The sequence below is a fragment of the Chenopodium album genome, chromosome 14 (genome assembly GCF_948465745.1).
Source record: "Chenopodium album chromosome 14, dcCheAlbu1.1, whole genome shotgun sequence".
Taxonomy (NCBI): domain Eukaryota; kingdom Viridiplantae; phylum Streptophyta; class Magnoliopsida; order Caryophyllales; family Amaranthaceae; genus Chenopodium; species Chenopodium album.
Window position 1 is genome coordinate 7572644 of NC_137847.1, and position 22988 is coordinate 7595631.

The window sequence follows — 22988 nt, forward strand, 5'->3', positions numbered from 1 at the left end:
ATACAGAAAGTTGTGTTGGCTAATAAAACCACACAACTATGGAGCCAAACTCTGAGACTGAGGCCTCCACGAATATGAGATTGACAAATTTTTAAAAACAAATTTGGATTTTAAACACATTGGAGCATAATTATTTCATGGATTCATAGATATAAATAATAAAGCAATTGGCATTAATTTTGACTCTAGCCTAGAAAGCGGGGTTTCAGGTTTCAAATAGGTTCAATTTCTAATCTTAGAAAACATAATTACACAAAAAGCTGAAAGAAAGCATATGGTGGAACTTAGGAGAAGGGATTAACTCAAAATTTGAGGCCATTTCTCAGTACATTAAGCATTCAAAACTTTTGATGGTAAAAAGAAAACTGTATTCAGAGCATCTCAGGTAACAAAAATGGTCATCCATTCTCAAATACTCTCAACCAAAAGGAGTACAACGCTTAGAGGTCAACCAAGAATAGGGAAGATCCTAGTGATGTGCTCCAGCTGTATGCTATCTGCTGTATTTTTCTTCAACTCTGGGTGGTTGAATTCGTTGCGAGGGAGGATAATGATTTGGCCCTTTCCGGAACTCTTTTCAAGAAGCCACCCACATTCTGTAACTTGTTGCTCCAGGAATTTGTCAAGGGCGAGACCTTCAATGTTAATAGCCTGTATAATTACAAAGAGAAAACCAAGATTAATGGCATCAACTATAACTCGCCTACAAAAACTTGAAAGCAGTGCGTTAACTAAAGTTCTTAGCCTCTTAATGTATCATTCATGTATGGTTGCACATTTACATTCATATAAATTCCGGGGCAAAACACATAATGATAAGTAATTCATTTTACATTGATGGTGCAAGAAAATCGAATGCATACCTCAGCAAACACAGTTCTTGGCACCCGTTGACAAGTTAGTGAGAGAATATGAACTGCATAGGACTGAACTGCTTCCTCAAAACCTGCAATAACATGATTGTCAGCAACCTTTTCAGGAAAAGGGAAGGCCAAATATGATAGTAGCGTCCAAAAAAGTACCCAAAATCTCATATAGCCCACCGGCTAAGCTAGAAAATTTAGAGTTTTTTGCTTTTCAATCCCAACCAACTGATATGATGCCCTTAGTGCAGGACTCTATGAGCATAAAATAATTATAAAGAAAAATGTATTGGATAGATAATGGATTAATATTCAAAGAAGATTAAAAAGGAGGCTGGAAATGGAGAAAATAAGTGCATAAGCAATTTATAAGGAAACTGGGAACAAGGTAATTTGAATTGAAAAGCAACAAATGAAAGCAACTAGTATAGAGGCTAGTCTCTCCCAATCACAAAGATGCTAATACATAATTTCTGAATGAAGCTACTAGTCTTTCCTTTTCGTCTATGTATTACATATATGTGATAATATGAATGGGCAAAGAAATCCAATCTTTTGTTCTGCTCAGGGTTATCTAATAACCTAATACGTAGTATGCTCCAATACGCGGAACGAATACAAATTCGCAATACGCTAGTTGGGAGTATTGGAATACATTTGAGATTTTTTTGTACCACGATTTTATGGAGTAATTATATGATATGAATAATACACACGAAAAAAATCTAAAGGTTTTTTGTTTGAAAATTGGGAAAACTGGTATGAAATACTTAAATCAGGAGTTCATGAAGGGGAGTATTAGGTAACCTTGCAAAAGAAACAAACAGGAAAGCAAAGGAATCCCTTCCCCTCTTAAATCCTATTTCCCTGCATTGAGCTATTACAATACAGTAAATATGCTAATTTGGGGATATCACTATGCAAAAGTATTGAGTATTGGTATGAAAGTATTAATACGGAATACGCGAGGTGGGGAGTATTAGGTAACCCTGATTCAGCAAATTTGATCCAAAATTTAGGAAATCTGATCCTGTTTTACATGTTAGGATATTTCGGATCAGATTTGTATCGCATTTGAAAAGTTTCAAATATCCGAGAAAATACCGAAAGTAAAATCCTAGCATAGGAAGTAGTAAGCCCCCCTAACAACCTCGCACATCATTTACCCAGATTCATTGAAGTTTATTAAAATACGGTGTTAATGCCTTTTGTACACCTTCAAATATTAATGAATTATTATACTTACTACCTCCGTTTAGTATTAGTTGCAACTTTGGAATATTTTATATCTCATAAATAATACCCCAAAGTTGCAACTAATAAGAAACGGAGGTAGTATTTCTTTCAACTTTTTTTTTTATTTTTTTTTTTTATAAAAATTTATGTAAAGTTTTTCTTTCTAATTGGTATATTCATTGAAGTTGAAAAACATAAGCAATAAAGCAAACTCTATAAAATTAGAAAATTAAAAGTAACATCCAAATAATAAGAAATCATTGAGTTTTTCCAAGCGGATATTTGGTTATCTGATCTGAAATTTCAGATATCTGAATTTTTTTTTATCTAATATCTGGTTTGGCCAAACCCATTATCTCAGTGGCATACAAACAAAATTCTAATCCACAAAAAGATGCTAGAAATAGCAATGTCATAACTGCCTTCCTCATCATCCTTATACAGATGAAAGGTAACCATTCACACCAAGCGCATCTAGGTAGTACTAGGTAGGCTGAGTGACACAAAATTTTCAAAAGCACCTAAAAGATAATCCAAGGAATCCACTCTTAAGCTAAGTCTCTATGACATCCTAAACCCAGAGCCAAAGATCAGTACATACAGTCATACAGATAATTAAGGTGTAGCTTGTTCACTTCCTTCCAATAAGTCGGCTCCCTTTCACATCAAGCAGTCTGAGGTAATTACAACCTCTCTCTTCTCAATAATCCAAAATTATTTGTCAGTGTATGACAACTATCTTTTCTGTGCAAGTTTGGGTTTGGCCTTGCTTCTTTGAAAGAAAAATGACCTGATTTACTAGGCAGTTCGTCATGAATAAAGCCACAAAAAAAAATTATATATTCAGCAACACCACAACTGTTAATCACCCTCATCCATCACCCATTTAAGACATCACTAATTATATCCATGCCTTCCCAATTGTACATCAGCTAAATGTTTGAAAGTTTGAAACTGTCAAAAAAAAAAAACCCACCAGAAAATCCACTATTAGCCAAGGTCAACGAAGCTCAGAGCCTCAGAGTACCACACTTCTCGTAGACATGAGCTAGATGTACAAAAGCCATACAAATCACTTCATAAGCAAATCCCTTCAATAAATCCTCTACATTCCCCAAAAAACATAGACCTACAAACTTAGAGGCAGAGACTATTTACCTGGAACTGCTTCAAGAATGTGGCGATTCTTGGATGCTTCTTCCCAAAATTGACGAAACCTAGCAGTCTGCAAGTAAAGAACCAATCAGGTATTATTTCATGCATTCTATCCATGTTTCCTAGTGTAAATGCATCAACTATACCTCTAGATAGTGAGAGAGAACAATCAACGTCTTGAACTGCTCTTCCATTTGCTGATAAATATTCCACAAGAAACATAAAAAATTTAATCAACAGCAATAAAACAAAAGGAATAAATATCACTCTTCAGCAGTTGTTTGGTACAAAATATAAAAGTTAGTCTACAGTCTGGACAGGAGTTACAGTAGAATAGCTTGGACCTCCCAAAAGCTCGGCATGACACAGTATTTAGGATCCAGTATGTGTCCAGTTGAACCCATAGTGGATCGGGAAAGTTTTGATCAGATTTCTGTTATATAAACATTAGTTAAAAGGTCACACGTTTGATTGTTCCCAGCATTGATTTTGTTGCTTCATAATTTTTTCTAACATGTGCACACCCAAATTATTAGTTGCATTTTGTATTTTGGATTATGCTATTATGTGTATAGTAAATCCGAACCCATAAAAATAATTTTCTTGTTCCGCCATATCTTTACTAGTGTTGGTATTACAATTTTTACAAAAAAAAATAAAGTTCTGATCCACAATGAAACAAACCCCACCCCTTATTCTGACAATTGAGACTCCAATATATCAAGATGGTAACAGCCCTAGAAATTTCAAGCGCCAAAATCTTCTATGCCACTCTAGGTTTGTACTTGGCAATATGGAAAGATCTACTCAATAACTCAGATTGTATCATATAAGAGCTGCGTTGTTTGTTGATTTACAATATCAACATTAAAACAAGTTAAAAGTTGCTTGATTCATAATGTATCAAGCAACTAATAGTATTGATATGACTTTAATTTGCTTATTCAGTTCCTATTATTCTAAGTAGCACACACTTCCAGTCATCAATTATATGTCATAAACTCATAACTCAGAAGCCCATGATCCTTCATTTCTAGTGTACCAAAATATATACTCCGTATTTGTTATCAACAAATCAACAACACACACAGAGCCACAAGAAAGGATTTAAATCACGGAATTAAAGCATTTTCATTTAGTAGGGCATAGGTGTAACAAAATATATATGCATTACAATCACATTAGAAAGAGAAGGAATGAGAAACTCATACCACACGTTCAGGAATCAAAAAGAGGCAAAGGCTAAAATCAGAAGCCGGCATTGCCATGAGTGCCTGTGTAGAACAAACAAGCAAAAGATGATTCATCAACAAAAAAAAAAAAAAAAAAAAAAAAAAAAAAAAAAAAAAAACATATAATATCACAGAAAGCCTCATCTTGAAAAGCATTGCAAATGAAAGAAGGCAATGTAGCAAGTAAGACCTTGATCAAAATGCGGGCAATAATCTGGATGCTCATCCTCTCTGGTTCAAACTACATGGAGAACGTAAAATCAGGCACTAAAAGAAGAAAACAAATGATTGCAATCTTTGCATCCATCTCAATGATCTAGTCATCAAATCGACATCATTCCTTTCACTGACTAAATTACGATGCAATTGAATTCGAAAATCTATACCTGGTAAAGCCGAAGAAGACAAAGATTTGCATCAAGACTGTATGATCCAGTCATAACCTGATAAACACAGGGAAACAGCAGAATTCAAACAATAAACAATGTACATGTTTAAGTAATTTTATGGCTTAGTTAGCATCTTTAGACGAATTCTCTTTAAAGGTGTAAACTTTTCACTTAGTATCGAGTTGTGAAACAGATTACAAGCAACATTTCAGCATCTACTCAAATTCGATGAGAACCTTTCAAACCATCCCAATAAGACAAATTGAGCCAAGGTAAAATATACATACTTCAATCCTAAATTCACTAAATTAGTCATCTTCAAACCAACCCAATAAGACAAATTGTGCCAAGGTACAAAAATACATACTTCAATTCTAAATTCACAAAAATTAGTTAACAACCATAAATTTAAGTCTTTATTTCCATTAATCATTCTATTTACTACATAACAGAAACCTAAATTGTAAATAATTTGAACAAAATTACCTCCACATAATTAACCCTCTGATTAAAACAAACACAATTAAACAATACCCTCCTAAAATTTCCAAAAACAACAAATTTAAACAAATAAAAAACTACAGTATCAATAAATTAAAATTCGCTACTAATTAACATTAAAACTGTAAAAATTACAAATTAAAATCAATAAAAAAAAAATACCTGCTCATTGACGTAATTTTCGAGATCAGGAAGAATGTCAGGATTATAAGGATTGAGAGCAACAAGCTGTTCAACAGTGTACGATGTCGCAGGCTGTTGTTGTTGCTGAGGTTGAGGTTGCTTCTGAATCTCTTTCCCCATTTTCTGTCACTCAAATTGAAAAACCCTAACCCTAATTTCTCGAAGAAAATAAGCAACGAAAGAGGGAGAAAGATCGGAGGGTTGTGGGTTTTGGGTATCTGGGGAGGTGAGGAAGAAGAGCTAAAGGAGAAAGACGATTATGCTGTTTTAGGGTATACTTCTCTATGATAGAAATTTCCCAAATGACCAAACTAACCTCCAATCTTTTTCTTTTTTTTTAAAAAAAAAAGAAATTTGTTTTTAACAAGATTTGATCTTTGATTTTGAGTAAAATAATGTTTTTTTTTGTTAAATATCGCCTTCGAATATCTAATAAACGCTCGTAAAATAAAATAAAATTACGTATTTATCCTTATAATAACGATTATAAAAATAATAAATTTTACCTCAAATTTCACACTTTTATTGTACACAAAACTTTTTACCGTTTTCTCTAGTGGTCAACGGCTACTAACACTCATCGAACAACCACCCTAACCATTGTGAGTTTCAATAGCAAATAAATTTTTTAAATTTTGCAAAATCAAATTCGTTAGATCTTATGGACAACGACAAAATACCAGAAACACAACCTTAGACGCTCGCTAAAGGCTCGTTGAACCGTACGAAATCGGTACGTCACGATAATTTTTTTAAAAAAATTCAAAACCCAAGAAACGCCTAGAATTTTCGAATACCCCAGGCTAAAACGCCTAGTTTTTTTTCGAAACATCCTAGGCTATTCGGAAAAAACTAGGCGTTTCAGCCTAAGTTATTCTAAAAAAACTAGGCGTTTCACCTCAAGCGCCCAGATTTTTCATACAATCACACGGTTGTTCACATGAACTAGGTGTTTAAGCCTAGGACGTGCGAAAAATCTAGGCGTTTGCCGCGAATTCAGAAAATAAAAAATTAAAAAAAAAACAAACATTTTCTCCGCCGGTGACCAACTTTGTAATACCCATATATTTTATGATTTAATAAAAGATAAAATTTGAGTTGTACTTTTTATTTGATAAATTTGTCAAACTATAAAATCCTACTTTTTCGTTGGAATCTTTATATGATAAATTAGATTTTTATATGTATATTAAATATTTAACTTTATTAAAAAAAAAAAAAAAAAAAAAAGGGCTGCCGTTTTATTTTGATTACTATGCGTAAGTTTGAAGGGCAAACCCATCTTTATTCCACCATTACTCGTTCCAATTTATAATAAGGAAACAGTGAGATCATTGCCTCTTGATTCTTCTTATTTGATGTGCAACAAATCCTTATTATCACTCAACATCATTCCTTCCGAGAAAGACACGTACCTTACACTAAAAACCAAATTGATCATTAGCCTACCAATTAATATTTAGTCATCCTTCCAAGTTTTATAATGACAATTTGAAGTAGCCTTTTTGATATATATATCAAACAATTTCGTCAGGGCGGAATCGTACATGCTTTAGAATTTAGATACTTCGTTTATGGTTGTCTATGATCGAAAAGGTAATCACACTATCAACCCTTAATTAGATCGTTTGTTTATAATTTGATTGTATTATTTATTTTATGTAATCACATTACCTTAATTAATTTTTTGATTTGTTTGATTATAAATTGTTGGTATTAATTGTACTCCGTATTGTTATGTCTAAATTTTATAATTTGTGAATTATATATGATCATGATTTATATGTATATGATTAGTGTGTGGTATTATATGATTTAATTGTCGTATTGATTGATTGTGTTATTTTTCTAGGGTTTTAATGTTGTTGTTATAGTGAGTATTGTTTTATCAAGGTTTTAGGGTTGTTAATGCAGAGTATTATTTTTGGGTGGAGATTTGATTAATTTTGGGTACTAGTATTTGTTCTATAAGAGTTGAGATATTTTATGAACCGAATATGTCGTCATATATGAATTGGGAACCTGTGCCAATATTGAGATATTATTTATTATCATGTGAATGGTTATTTGATCGATGTATGAGATCAAATGGTTGAGAATTATTATTATGTTCTTGGTTTGAGGCTCGACGTTATATAACTTAGTCTTTGGCTTATTGGTAGGAGGGTAATAATCATGAGTTAAGAATGAGGTACAATCTTTAATATTTATTTTTCTGTGGTCCCCTACAGTGGGAATTGACTTGTATGTGGTATGGTTCAAGGTGTTTTCTAGTTATTGGGAGTATTCAAGTTTTTATACTTGTTGGTTTTATTCGAATTACCCATGTTCAAGGCTAGGTATAAAACAAAGAGCATGACACATTAATTGGTTATGAGTTAATTGAGTGAAGGATTGTGTTATTATTCGAGGTTGAGTTGATAAAGGTTATTTTCAGAGTACAATGTGTTATGTAGTTTTGAACTGCATTATTTAATTGAGCTAGTAATGTTGATTATCTTATTATACTCTGTATTCTGATATGTGGTGATTACTCAGCTTTTTTTGCTGACGTGTGTGCGTTATTTTGTTCTATTACTTGTGTTTGCGGCCATGTCTTTTTCTTATGGTGGCCCTGCGACGATCTATTTTGGAATTTGTCCTTAATGGTGAGCAGTCAAGATTTTCTAAGCAGGCTGATCAAGTGGTCGTAGCTAAAGGAGCTCAAGTGTTTCGATTAGTGTGATGTCATGAGTTTATAAAGTTGTATAAATAGCTCACCTAGTTTATTGGGTTGTAATTATTGGGATTTTTGTAAGCCTTAACACTTGACAGGTTGTTGAGTGTGGCGGTAATACCTCCGATTTAGGTGTATGCTCCCGCAATTTTATTTAAAGGTTGTTTATTTTTCTTTTATTTATTATTTATTGTTAATAGTAAATCGGGGGTGTTACAAACTTCCCTTTGTCCTTACTCGTCACTACCGCGGCCGTGTAGATTGTGAAACCGGAGGTAAGGAGTTGGTGGTTAAAAGAGGAGGAGGAGGTGGTAATGGTGGTGTAACACCTTAGAAATTCTTTTCCTTTAAATATCCATTCTACTCTTTAAAATACGATTTAGGAATATCTAAGACATTACTGCCACCGTGAAAACGGCTAAGGCAATTATCAAAGATACACAGCGGAAGACTTAAAATTAAAAAATGTTAAAACAAGTCAACTCAATAGTCAACCAAACGAAAGTAGAGTTTAAAACCAAAACAAACGAAGTCAAATAAAATCAAACTACAACTTGGAACCATTAAAGGCCCTTATTCAAAACCATTCCAAAACCAAACCTTTGCGTTAGTCCACATAAAATATGTCATAAATAAATAAAGCATAAAACACATCGTAAACTAATGGAAACTAGCATGATTCACTTTTCTCTCATGCCCCGTCATTAATATGCTTCAATACCTGAAAAGTTTATCTCTACTTGTCCCCACTACTCTCCATTAAAAATGGTTCATCATAGGGCCAAGATAAAGATATGGCCAAACACACAAACACACACAATCAGTAAAGCTGAGTATAAAAGCGTAATTAAACACACTAACATGCTTTCACCTATCAACACACACTTACCTCATTGCACCTGTTTACAAGCACACACAACAATCAACAAGACACTAAATAATTCATTTAGCGTTGATTACGCATCGAACGGGTTTCCAACTATACCTCCCCCAAATAAATTGAGGTTAATTGACACGGGAGCTAACCGTGTCAGCGACAAAACCACTCAAAGGTGGCGGAATTCCTGCGCATAATAATAAATAAAAAGGAATGTACATCGTCCTGTACTCCATTAGAAGTTATGGTTAAATATAAAACCCCATAACTCCCCCCATTGTTCATACTCAAGGTATATACGTTCCAAGAGTTTTGGTGCGTAATCTCTTTCACTTTACGTTATTTACATGTTATTGGACTTGGTGATGACTCTCAAAGCATAATAAATCAATCAACAATAATTATTCAATCAACCAAACATACCTATTTAATTCTTGAATAATTAGTGACCACATATTATTTAATGTTGAACCCCTTTTAATTCTACCTCAGTGTCAAAGACACCTTAAACGCATAAAGCGCCAAAAATCCTATCCCTCGGTGTTAAAAACACTTTAAGTGCACTCACAGGGTAAAGTCGTATCCCCTAATCAAAAGAATTACCTAAGTCCTCTAACTAATGCAGATAGGGAAGTAGGGTCGAATCCACAGGAAAACTAGTCTTTCTATTCCTAATTAATTATTATAATCTAAATTATCAAGGTAACGAATGTTGTTGTTATTTAAAGGAATTATACTACGAAGAATAAAATTAGGAAGAAATAAAAGTAGGAGAAAAACAATGAACAAAAGACCTAGGGCATAGGTTCACCAATAAATAATACTCCAGGGTAAAACATATAAATCAATCATCAATGTATCAATTAATCAGATCATAAAGGGCTTTCGCTACGTATTACAATCACAGAGTTAATTTACCGGTATTAAATCTCATCTCTCGAATCTCGACTTAACCATTTATAAATTAAACTGCCTATTGAAACTAGGCCTTAATATTAATTCTCATCTCTCGAATCTCGAATCAATATTGCGTAACTCATACAATTAAACCAGCGCTAATCTAATTACATAGTATTAAATCAATCAATAGGAAATTAATTTAGCATTGACAATCAATAATAATAAATTACCCCTTCATGTTATTCATGGATCCCCATAAACCCTAGAAAGAGAACTACTCACGCATAATTAAATCTAAACTAATCAAAGCAATAAAAGAAGACATGATAGAAGAAAGAAAATAAATAACTGAAATTAAACCAAGAGTTGTAGAGAGAGAAACAAGAGAGAAAATAATACTAAGAGTTTAATTAAGGGAGAGAGAGGGAAAAGTTAGAGAGTGAAAAGAGAAAAGAAAACTAAATTAAAAACTAAAACTAAAACTAAAACTAAGAACCTAAGCTAAAAACTTGCCCCCCCCCCCCCCCCCGTACTACTACATCCCTTATAATATAAGAAAAGAAAAGGAATCTTATTAAGAAACAAAAAGATAATCCTAGCTTTACTCAAAGTCTCAAACTATGATAAAATTGCCAAAATTAATCTAGGAATCAAAGTCCCAAAATCAGCTCAACAATCATGCGCATTCCGTGGCCCAAAGATTCTTGATTGATTGGGCCCGCCAGACATTACGCCCAACAATCAATCTCGTGGCTTCTTGAGCTGCTCTTTTGGGATTGGGCTCCTCAAGCTTGGACCCAATTTTCTTCCTTGTTTGGTCCGTAATAAAATAACTTGTAATATCTTGGACCTCTTCATATATCGAGCCCTTAATCACCGAACCAAATTTCTTTAGCTCGGTCTTGGGCTTAAAATAATTGGTCATAAAATACGATCAAACTCCAATATCTTTGTAGTGGTTCAATAAGCTCGGGAATCGTCATAAATTTGTAAATTCCTACAAAATAATACCAACTCTACAAAAATACTAGAAAACGTATATTAGTAATAAAAATAGCTCCGTAGAGCTCAAATAAGCACAAATATGACCGTGGGATAGGGAGTAAATATATATATAAAATAGACTTATCATGCACAAAGGCACCAACATATAATTTAGGAAATTTTGTCAATAACTACCAATTAAAGCACGTGATTTGAAAACAACTACCTATTAAATTTTTTTTTTTAAAAGAACTACCATAAAGATATAAAAAGTTTAACTAGCACTACCACTTTAACAATTTTGGCTAAAATCTCCGGTATTTGGGTCTCACTTTATATCACTTTTTACCTTTATGAATGGTAATTTAGTTAATTTAGATGATGATTTTATGAGGTAAAGGTAAAAAGTAGAACCTACGTGCCGAATATTCTAGTTGGAATTATTAAAGTGGTAGTGCTACTTAAACTTTTACAACTTTGTGGTAGTTCTTTTTAAAAAAAAAAATTTAATAGGTAGTGGTTTTCAAAACACGCACTTTAATTGGTAGTTTTTGACAAAATTTCCTACAATTTATTCCTCGTGTACATAGACACTTATATAGCTCATTCTTCATGCTTAAAGGATCAATAAAAATTATATGAACCATAATAAAATTCCTTTACAATATTCCAAGCCAAATTAAATATGTAATTTAATTAAACATGTATTTTAATTAAACATGCCATAATTATAAATATAGTCCATATAATCATGCCAAAATATAATTTTCCAATCCATAAACCATCACAAATAATTCATGCTTCACAATTCAATCACCAACACCAATACTTCACAATTCCATACATAAACCTTAGCAAGTTAGCATGATACTACTTGTAATTGATTGAAATCAAGCCTAGCATGATTCTGCATCATCAAAATATGCTAAGTACGCGAACGAACATACCTTGAGTACGATCTTAAAATCGCCACGACTAATATAAATTGCTTACTTCGAAGTCTCCTACACATTAAAATCATAATAGAGTATTAAAATCCACTCTAAATAAATTTCCAGCAATATATACTATTTTAAAACCCCTCATAATTTAATTAAAGTAAGCTGAAATTATTTTTAAAACACCATAATTAAATCCCAATTAATGGGTAATTAAAATTCCTTCAAGAAACATAATATTAAGTGTCCTACATAAAATTCCAGCACTTTATTTTAATTAAAACTTGTTGTAATTAAGCCTTAAAACACTTGAAACAAATATCTAAACCAATATACATCATAATCCTTCAATAACTCATAAATCAAGAACCTAGGGTTCAAAAATTGGGGCTTTTTAGTTAAAAATCAAATCTGAAAATTAATCAACATAACTATTATAATCAAACATCAAAATCAAATCCCAAAACTCATAATTTACAATTAGATTTGAACAAAGATTAAATTAGAACAATAAAGTTAAGTTTTTTTTTTTTTTTTTTTTTTTTTTTTTTTTTTTTTTTTTACACTCGAAAAAGGGGAAGAGGAGGCATGGCAGCCACCTGCTGCCGGCTGCTGGCAGCGGCGGCCACATGCTGCCGGTGGCTGGCAGCGGTGGAGGGGGCGGAAAACAGAGCAGCCGAAAAAAAAGAAAGGGGAAGGGGAAAAGAAAAAGAAAGAAAATAAGGAGAAGCGAGAGAGAAGTTTACCTTGGGTTTTTCTCCACTCTGGGCAAAGTTGATTTGCCTCATAAGTGGGATATTTATACCCCTTCTCTACCAATCCCTTTTTTCCCTAAACTTCCCTCTTTTAGTTTTTCCTAATTCATTCCCTCATAAAACTTGTTAAAATTAAACTTTCTTAAAATAAAACCCCAACATTTATAAATAAAGAAATTAAATAAACTTTCCTTTTATAAAAATATTAGTTAAAATACCATAATTAAGATATTAAAATTATTCAAATACTTTATAAAATACATATTTTAAAATAAAATATATATGTATAAAAATACGGGGTATTACAGGTGGTTAGTATGAAGAGGTGGTAGTGGTGGGTAGTATGAAGAGGGGGGTAAATTGAGGGGGTATTTTTTTTTATTAAAAAAGGGTAAATTTGTAATTTTACTTTATTTTGCGGGCGTTAGTTAGATATTCGCGGGGCCACGTTTAGCTTTCCAATTTTTTTTTTTTTTTTTTGAAACCAAATAATGTTATGTTTAGTTTATCTAATTTTGTCTTTTTTTTTTTGACATCATTTATCTAATTTTGTCATAAGAAACATTACGTAAACTTATCCTCCGTATAATTTTTCAATACATCTATGTAAGGTGATGTACGTTAATTTTATTGTAACACGGTTGGCTTAAAGATAACTTTAACTATTTTCATAGTCTTTAATTTCTTAACGGATGGCTTTTATTTCGTCATTTCTTCAAATTTTATTTTTAATGTGTAATTTCTTATTGATTCATGATTATTATTATGAAAGTTAATATGATTAGTCTAATACATTATAAGTTTTTTGTAAGATAAAATTTATTATTAGAAAAATAATAACTTTTATAGTATAAAAGGTAACTTTAAATACTTTTAAGATAATTTTAACCAATCTTATAACCCCTGACTGACTTAGTAACCCTTGATCAAGTAACCCCTAACTAACCTAGTAACCCCCGACCTAGTAACCCCAAACCGACCTAGTAACCCCCGACCTAGTAACCCCAAGTAACCCCTAACCGACCTTGTAACCCCCGACCTAGTAACCCTAAGTAACCCCTAACCGACCTAGTAACCCATAGTAACCCCTGACCGCCAACCTAGTAACCCCAAGTAACCCCTGACCGCCGACCTAGTAACCCCTGACCGGACCACCCAGTAACCCCTGACCGGATCTAGTAACCCCTTACCCACCACCAACAAAAAACTACCACCAACAACCACCACTAATGAACCACTACGGCACTACCAACCTAAACTACCAACGAAACCATATCTAAAACCCAGAACCACGAAACCACCACTACCCATCCACGAAACCACCACTACCCAGTACCCACCCACGAAACCACCACTACACACGAAAACAATTTGTTCTTCGTTCTTCATTCAATTAAACAAAAAATTGAGTAATAAAATTTAACAACTTACAAGTTATATAATCAAAATCTTCAGCAAATAAGCTTGAATTCAACATAAAATTCGTAGAACATAAATTTCTAATATTAAACCATTAATGAAGTTTGAAGAAATTTGTGCTAAAAAGATGACACTATTAATGAAGTTTGAAGAAAAAGGAGGAGAGAGAAATAAAGTTGGGGAAAAAAAGGAAAATGTCGTAGAAGATGGAAGAAGAAAAGAGGAGAGAGAAGAATTAAAAATATATATATAGCTGGCCGCACCGTACAGCCAGCCGTATATGAAACTTTGTACTAATACATTATAAGTTTTTTTTTTAAGATAAAATTTATTGTTAAAAAAATAATAAGTATAAAAGGTAACTTTTAATACTTTTAAGATAACTTTAACCAATCTTATAATAAATTGTCATACACGGTCTTTTTAAAGAATTTGTGATAATTTTTTTCATGATTTATGGGGCTTTAGACAAACAGACCCTACAATAATTTTTGGACTTTGAAGGAAATAAAATGCAGAGGAAATATACAAAAATAATACGAGCGAGTAGTAATTAATAAGCCTAACTAAAATTTCCGTAAATAAAGGGAAAAAAACCCTAGCCTCCTTTCAGATTTCACCGGTGGAAAGCCCCAATGTTTTTGTTTCTTAGGTTACAAATGTCTCTCTCGAACGAAAGGTTTTATTTCCTTGAAAGACAATATTTTTTCGATGGACAAGGTTTTAATTATTTGTGTTTAATTTGGTCTTCGGTTGTACGAGATTACGATTACGAAATCAGTAAGAGTTTACTTTCTCACAAAATTACGAAGCGACGACATATCCACCCAAAAAGTTGTATGAGACAACGAATTGAGAATGTACCGAATTGTTATATTTAAACATTTGGATTCTTAGCCTTTCGCCGATTAATTTTTGTTTGATTTTGTTAAATGTGTTTTCATTATTATTATTACAAAAATAATGAATCCTATACAAAAATAATAGTGACCGAATACTACTGCATGCTAATGAATGCTACTTCATTCTTGCGATCAATGCCAGCAGACAATAATGGAGTTATGGAGGAATAATAGTGGCAATGACCTCTTCCGTCCGAGGAACATGCGGCGGTGGTGAGGCGGCTTACGATGAGGGTGCGGGTGATGGAGAAGGTGTAGGAACATAACGCCTCCGGTTGTAACCTCTTGGGCAAAGGTAAAGGGTACCGGGTACGATGTATGAAGGTTGACTTGTGTAATTTTAAAGTTGAGGTATTTGGCTAATAAAAGGGGTTTATATAGTTTTTGGAGGTATTAGGCTAAATTTTAAGTTTGGTGATTGGTATTTGATTCAATATCTAACTTCTGATATTACATGTGTTTACAAAATAATAATCCAATTTTCAATATTAAAAACGTAGGACACTTCGATTTAAATACAAAACCAGAATTTTATCCCTTAAAATACAAAGTATTATAAAAAAAAATAAAAAAAATAGCTTGAAAGATTATAGAGTTTTAACTGTTTAAGAATTGAAGGGAAAGAGGTGTAATTAGCAATATATGAGGTCACATGCCTCATACACTCGTTGTCAACGTCGGAAAAATAGAGTCAATGCCGAAAACTAGCATTAGGTTGTGTTTGATAAAAAAAAATTATAATGTGGTCTGAATTTGTAAAAAAATATTTAAAAGGTTGTTTTAAATAAAGTGAACACTTTAAAAGGTTGTTTCCAACAAATTTTCCAAAAAGAAAAATATAATCTACTCATAACATTAATCTTTTGAAATATCATTATCTTCAATTCTGTATATCCTAGCAGGTCAAAGACAATTAGAATTCTAGAAAAAGGCAACATCTAGGGAAATTAGGAAACAAAATCTGACCATATCATATTATTGCTATTATGAAGATTTATTGCTTCCACAAAAATGTGCTGTTTGATCATCAGAATTTGAATTAAACCTGAAATGGTGTTTGCAACATCAAAATGTGCAGTAAGAAGGTTTTTTCAGAAGGCACTTTAATACACGAGCTCTGCAGGGTGTTCCAAAAGGTGCACCCATTGTTTTCCAAGATTAGTAGACAGCATAAATCTTGTTATTACATTCTAAGGTTAGTTAGACAGCACAAACTTATACACAAATATTTACAGAAGATTGATTCAAATCAAGTATTTACAGGTGCAACAGGTTCGATATCAAGTTCCAGCCCATCCATGTTTTCTTATCACAAGGTGACTTGAAATTAAGTTCAAACATCTCCCTTTTAAGTTGCTCACCGGATTCGCAAAACCCAACTAGCTTTGCTACAATGTCTGCACTTTCTTGCACGTGCTGCAAGCTGTGAGGGTCGGTCCATAATTTGTTGACTAACTGCAGCCTCCGTCTTTGTTTCCCTTCTGGTGGAATATCCCACTTTCTGTAGAGAGCTTCCCTTTCTTCTGGTGTTAATCTAGAACTAACCCTCTTTGCCAGGTTTTCCCTCTCTTGTTTAAGGGCCTTAATGCTGCAAGTTCACACACACATTATGGGTTATCATGGAAAACGTTTAAGCAGCTTATATATACAATAGTAAATAACTGACAAATTGAGACAGTACCTGGACGAAACATAGGAGGCTGGTTCATCACTTAAGAGAGCAGGGCTAGCATTTCCAAGATCTGACAAATGCTGTTCTAACCATGTTAATCTTCGCAGCTCAACTTCCATGTATATCTGATCAGCAGGATCACCTCTAAATAACAGGAAAAACTGGGTGCGGTGCACCAGCGAGACATGGCACAGATGCCATAACATTACTATCTGCTTTCTTTGTTCCTCAAACATTGACAGCCAAGAAAAAGGAGATTGGTCAGCTTCACCATGTGAACTGGTTGTTGCTTCACCAGCCTCCAGATCCAGCACCTAGTTATCAACAAACGGATAACAAAAGATATGTGAGAATTTAAGGACAAATATTACAAGAGATTTAACATATTCATAAGCCTAGAAGCTGCAAATTAAACATTCTTTGGATAGAGCGGTGTAAGATCACTGTAAATGAGTGTCCTTTAAAAGATATGAATTACTCAGACAATAAAAAAAACCTCTGACTTCCTATCTAGGACCATAAAACAACAAATACGTAGCCAATATACTCTAATATCATGGACCTCCAATGGTGATGTAGTTTTATTTGTATAGTATCAACTAAGCTAAAGGGCATACATGATATGAAGTGGATAGCGGCCCACAGCAAGCAAGCAGAACATTATCATTCTTGAGATCACATAATAAGTATCCATGAAGCAGTTGAATAGATCAATCAGAATTCTTACCTGACAAACCAGAAGCTGCTTTTGATACTGAAGCTTAGCAACTCTTTCCTTTAACTCAGTAACATATGACCTGATGTTACGCGCAGTCTCTTCAAGTGTATTATTGAACATTTTCTTCATTTTCTTCACATTAACTGAGTTTGATTTCTGCCTTGCAGGAGTATTCTCCCTAGAGGAATGAGAATAACCAACTTGGTCACCTTTAAGAGGGGTGCTTTTGCAGGAATTCGGCAGACTATCATTAGTTGGCAAAGCACTTTGGCTATCTGACATAGTGTTACCTATCTCATCCATTACTCTCCGAGAAGAAGAAAGAGGAGAACATGGAGCCCTTATAAAGTTTGACATGTTTGGACTGTTGGTTAGGTTAAATGGGATACCCTTTTTCCTTTTAGATTGTGCCTTTGCATCTGGGGTATCCTCATTATTTCCCAAAGTAAATACCAACCTGTCCACAGAGTTCTGGACATTCTCAAGCTTCTTTTCTAAAGATTCAATTGTCTGCCCCTGCGAGTTCAACCGGATGATTTCCTCTTTCAGGTCAGCTTTGTCCTTTACCATGATGTCTTCGGATATGGAATTTATAATTTGCATGTTTTTTATCTCAGAAAGTAGCTTTGCAACATTTTCAGCAGCATCTTGTGTCCCCAGTCTGTTACACGCAACTTCTTTTTGAAGTATATCAAGAGCTTTATTTGCTTCATCACCTAGTCGTCTTTGCAGAACTTCAAGCTTCCGGATTTCTTGCACTAAGAGAGAAGGATCAGTGGAAGTAACTGATTGCCTAAGCATTGACTGCCTTCCAGCCTTATATCTTTCCTGGGTTTCAGATGCAAATTTGCTCGCAATCGTGTCTGATGGATAAGCGAGACACTTTCTCACTTGATTTGATGGGCTGGAGTTACTTGATTCCTAAAATAGGAAAGAGGGGTGAGCGCAAAGAGAAGAATATTGCAACTGAAAAACACTGGAAATGGAGTGTCAAAATTCTTGGTTTACCTTCTTTTCCTTGCGTGTTCTTTCCAGTTCAAGTTGAGACTGTGCAAGATCTCTTTGTCGCTTAAGCTCTCCCATTTCCCTCTCCAACTATACATGATAACAAGGCTTTAGTTAGTCATTATATAATTAAAGAGCAATCTCATTCTCTCTTACTCTTGCATTTTTTAGAGGTAGGGATCAGATAAGGTTGGGTTTATGTTTCAAACTTCTGCTTAAAAAAGCAGCAGAGCAAACCTTTAATTTCAAAATTTTCAACACAGAAAAAAGGCTGAAATGGTTCTGTTTGAGCAAACATAATCCCAGTGTGTAAAGATGTTCATGAGCTAAGAAACATACCTTCTGGATTTTTACGTTTTTCTCAATCAGAAGTGCCTTTAAAGCTGCTGATGAAGATGAAGGTTCTGGACTTTTGAGCTCAGCTTCCAATCTAGAAACTTCCTGTTGTAAATGCTTAACCAACTGGTGGTCCGTAACAACCTGATCGGAGAATATTGCTTGTTTTCAGATAAAGACATTCAGATCATAAAGCATAGAGTACCATGAAATCTATGCATAATATCAATTGCATAATAGACATGATATTATACTGTCAAAAGATTGTCTGTAAAGACTATCTTACCACATTCACCCTAGTAGTGTTTGTAACCTCCTTTGCACTTGTTGCAAATAACAGTGTATTGCGTGATTGTTCTACATGACTCAATGCAGGACTTAAGGTGCATATTATTGCAGTTCGTGCGTTTCCTCCAAGTGAAGACTGCAATATTCGGGTAAGCTTTGATTCTCTGTATGGTATATGACCTGTCCTTTTTCCACTGCTGAAATGGATGCAAGAGAGCAAAAAAAATTTAGCATACTAAAAATCAATTCTTCAATAAAAATTATAAGATGCATTTGTTAAATGTGATAGACTACAGTCTGATTGCCAGCTACTACAAATACTGACCCCAATTTTCGGATAACTTGGGTGAGTGTCAACAAGCTGCGGTTTATATGACTTCCTTCCCTCAACCTTAAACCAGCACTTTTAGTTTGAGAGGCACGTTCACTACCAGCGAGGTCGACAAGATTCTGAAAATTTTAATTTTTTGCAATAAGTATCTTTCAGCTCCAACAATCAAGACCAGAAGAGAGTAGGAGGCATGTACCAGGCTTGCTATGAAAGACTTCAGACGGCCTGCATTTTCCTTGAGGCGGCTCTCAATGGTCTAAGTTCAAAAAATATATCTTAATCAAATCAACAACTATCATATCCTAAAAGTATGATACATATTTTAGATTCAAGCTAGAAATTCAGCTTTGTTGATTTGTTAGGAACGAAGTGCAATAAAGCAGGTGCAATACCAGTCTCACTATCTGATGTGATCTTGAACTTTTATCATTCAAGGCTGTCTCCCCTACTTGCCTTTGAGCTGCAAAATTGGAGCAAAACATATGCTGGAACAATTAAACTCCGATACGTTTGTTCAAATAAGCAAGAAATATCATACCTTAATCTTAAGAGAAAAAGAAACACTTGTAAAGCATAAATTACATCATTATGCATCCAATTTTTTATTATTTTATTATAAATTTTAATATATTAAGAGAAAAAGAAACACTTGTAAAGCATAAATTACATCATTATGCATCCAGCAAACAAGAATAAATCAAAGGGCGGCTCACATAATCTCATAAATGACACGAAATAGTGCCTAATATCTCCAATCAGATTCCTAGTATATAATTGTTCATGTACACATTCTTTGAGGATTATTCAGAGATGGAATTTTAAGAAAGCTACCTTCACAGATGCCAATTAAATGCTTCAAATGCTGACTATCCTTTACAACTTCTTCAACTTGCTTTTCAACAATGGTTCCTTTCTGCGACAGAGAGATTACTATATTACACACATGCAAGAAACAAATCTAAAACATATCAAAATACGGAGTGTGTGGCAACAAGTACCTCGGGATCATCCAAAAGTCTAAGTGGACCAGAACTACGATTCAAAAGATCAACTACAGTCTCATTGTAGATCTCCAAAGCAGACATTTTTACAGAGAAATTTCTTTCAGGATGCTGCAAGAATAGTATAAAGTATCAAAACCAGCCTTCAAAACCAGATTACATTAACACATACTACAAGCTCTGCTGTAATATCATCAATTGCAGTCATTTTAATTTTCAGCATAAATATACCACATAACCACTACCAATGATATAATAGGAAGTCAGGAACAGTCATAAGTAGTTAAAGCTTACATTTTGCATATACTGATATATGTCCTCAATTGCATATTCAGTGATTCCTCTCATAGTAAATGTTTTACCACTACTAGTCTGTCCATATGCAAAAATTGTTGCTGCAAGAACAAAAATTCTCACTAAATCAACAAACAACATCTACTAAACTTAATCAGAATAAAGATATCATTATAAATCAAGCATATAATCACCATTAATCCCAGTAAGAGCTGATAAGGCCACATCCTTTGCCCCTCCTTCATAAACCCTCGCGGTAACACAAGTTGAACTGAATACTTTATCTGTTACACAATGCAGTCATGTCAAATTAAGCTTCACATTTTATGAAATCATGCATCATACCCTTGAAAAAACCCTAAGAAATTACCAAAAGTAAAGGAGGAACAAGGCCTCTCATCATTGGGATTCTTGAACACTACTGTCTCCTCATCCGGGCACTCCAATGCAATCAAATCATACATTGCTTGCTCCCTCGAGCTCAGCGGCCTAACTCGAACCATTACCATTATCTTCTCCTCTCGAACTTTCGTTCCCCCAGGAGTACATGATGATGTGGTTGTTAGGATCTTGGACAATGGAGTCTTGGGCTCTCCCATTTTCAACACCCAATTTCAAAATCCACTGCTCAAATAGTTCAGGCATTTTATCAAACACTTAGATGGCAATTCCAAGAATTGGGTTTAACTGAAATTCAACAGGACTCTTGCATATACAACTGGGTAAAAAATCAATCTAACTTCAGATTTCGATTACTGCTAAATTACTAATTTTGGGTGTTTCTAATTTAAGAACTACACTCATTTCAAGAAATCATCAAAAACCCAAAAAATCAAACATAAATCAGGCAACAAAATCCAAGAAAAAAGGAAACCCAGATTACAAATGTTGAATTAACAAAATAAATTACTATAATTGGATCAAAAATTCCAACAAAACCCAGAATTTATAAAAGGAAATGTGAACAGATTATTGAAACTTACCCAATTTGAAAGAGATTTTGTTGCTAAATTCTTGAATCTCCTGCCTCAATTATTGAAAAATATGAACCAAAATTACGAAGAAATATGGAAAGTTGAATATTTGAGGAGATGAATAGTAAAATGAAAACAAAAACAAAAAATTTCAGGGAGTGAAGATTGAGGAGGAAGAAAAATGTAACGGCTAGTTACGCTGTTCAGGTACTTTAATGTTTTGGCGGTATTTGCGGGTACCTGAAAAGAATATAACCCACTTTCAAATTTTATTTATTTTTTGCCATTTCTACACATTTTTTTTTTTATTTTTTTTTTTAAGAAAATTGTACAAGGTTTTAATTAATATTCTTGGTCCAAGGGAGTGACCGGAGCGGAGCCACGGAAGGCATTAATGTAGACGAGAGTTAATACTAGTACATTATAAAGTTTTGGACGTTATTATTCATTCAAGAATTTGCTTTAGTTTATCATTAACAGGTATTTATTCGTAATTTTTTTTTTTTTTTGAAATTTGAATCAGAATCCGACCGTTACATAAGTTTGTGTAAAAAGAAAATTTCATGTAAATAAGTGAAAATGGCAACAAAATTTAGAAGTTAATACTTCAATTAGATTTCAAGTTGACTAAATTTTTTAAAATTTAGAGTGTGTTGCAGTGTATCTATCAAAATTCACCACTTGCAATCTTCATTACCATGCATGTCTAATTTTCAATATAATTAAACACTCCTAAACTAATGACATTATCTATTTTTTACTAATTGTTTTAAATGTCCTTGTATCATTCTTGACAAAGCTCCATTGATATATAATCACGAAAGTTTTGATTGTTCATTAAGATAAAAAAAAATCTATCAAATCTACAACTAATGCTACACTAACAAACACTTAGCTCCACAAATTTAAGGTTGGTTACATGAAAAAAAAAAAAAAAAAATCACCTCATGTGGTTATATAATTACAAATACTTGAATTTAATTATCTCCATTTACCAGCAGAGGAAATGTTTTTTGTTTTGTTTTACTTTTTTTTAAAAGGTAAGATCTGATGAAAGACCCTACTGAACTGGTTGCATCTCTCACACTCTTATAAGTTAAGTCAGTCTAGCTTCTCGGGTCAACGTGTAAGAGTAAAGAGAAGGGAGATAAAGGAATCCCTCTACTTACAAGCCAATTATATATATTTTTTAACAAAGCCAATTAATTAAGGACTCTGTACAAGGGAGACAATTGTCCCCACCTTTTTTTTTAATAAAAAATTCAATTTTATACAATATTAACCAAAAAAAAAAAATCACTTTTATCGAGAAAAATGTG

At 33.5% G+C, this 22988-nt stretch overlaps 2 protein-coding genes across 2 annotated transcripts; both read right to left on the bottom strand.

Annotated features, from left to right (window-relative positions):
- Positions 1-152: 152 nt before the first annotated feature.
- Positions 153-5833, bottom strand: LOC145578789 (eukaryotic translation initiation factor 3 subunit K-like). Its single transcript, XM_081636092.1, has 8 exons — positions 5539-5833; positions 4873-4929; positions 4677-4727; positions 4466-4528; positions 3401-3451; positions 3258-3324; positions 864-946; positions 153-651 (listed from the first exon to the last, which is right to left on the bottom strand). The coding sequence occupies exons 1-8, from the start codon at positions 5677-5679 to the stop codon at positions 448-450; spliced, it is 717 nt and encodes a 238-aa protein (XP_081492218.1). The 5' UTR covers positions 5680-5833; the 3' UTR covers positions 153-447.
- A 10272-nt stretch (positions 5834-16105) lies between these two features.
- On the bottom strand, positions 16106-21943 carry LOC145579993 (kinesin-like protein KIN-7B). The gene is made up of 15 exons (XM_081637307.1): positions 21679-21943; positions 21066-21319; positions 20890-20979; positions 20696-20796; positions 20399-20512; positions 20232-20313; positions 19793-19860; positions 19597-19656; positions 19395-19519; positions 19068-19266; positions 18785-18925; positions 18449-18535; positions 17450-18361; positions 16732-17036; positions 16106-16638 (listed from the first exon to the last, which is right to left on the bottom strand). Exons 2-15 carry the CDS (start codon positions 21292-21294, stop codon positions 16308-16310), a joined length of 2844 nt encoding a protein of 947 aa, XP_081493433.1. The 5' UTR covers positions 21295-21319; positions 21679-21943; the 3' UTR covers positions 16106-16307.
- Positions 21944-22988: the final 1045 nt, after the last annotated feature.

Excerpts from the sequence above, each read along its gene's own strand:
- LOC145578789 (XM_081636092.1), bottom strand. The coding sequence starts at position 5,679 with ATGGGGAAAGAGATTCAGAAGCAACCTCAACCTCAGCAACAACAACAG. Across the intron at positions 3,325-3,400 it reads TTCTCTCTCACTATCTAGAG|ACTGCTAGGTTTCGTCAATT; the intron begins GTATAGTTGATG and ends CTTTACTTGCAG. Across the intron at positions 652-863 it reads CAAGAACTGTGTTTGCTGAG|GCTATTAACATTGAAGGTCT; the intron begins GTATGCATTCGA and ends GTAATTATACAG.
- LOC145579993 (XM_081637307.1), bottom strand. The coding sequence starts at position 21,294 with ATGGGAGAGCCCAAGACTCCATTGTCCAAGATCCTAACAACCACATCA. Across the intron at positions 20,513-20,695 it reads TATATCAGTATATGCAAAAT|CATCCTGAAAGAAATTTCTC; the intron begins GTAAGCTTTAAC and ends CTATTCTTGCAG. Across the intron at positions 19,267-19,394 it reads CAAGTTATCCGAAAATTGGG|CAGTGGAAAAAGGACAGGTC; the intron begins GTCAGTATTTGT and ends CATCCATTTCAG.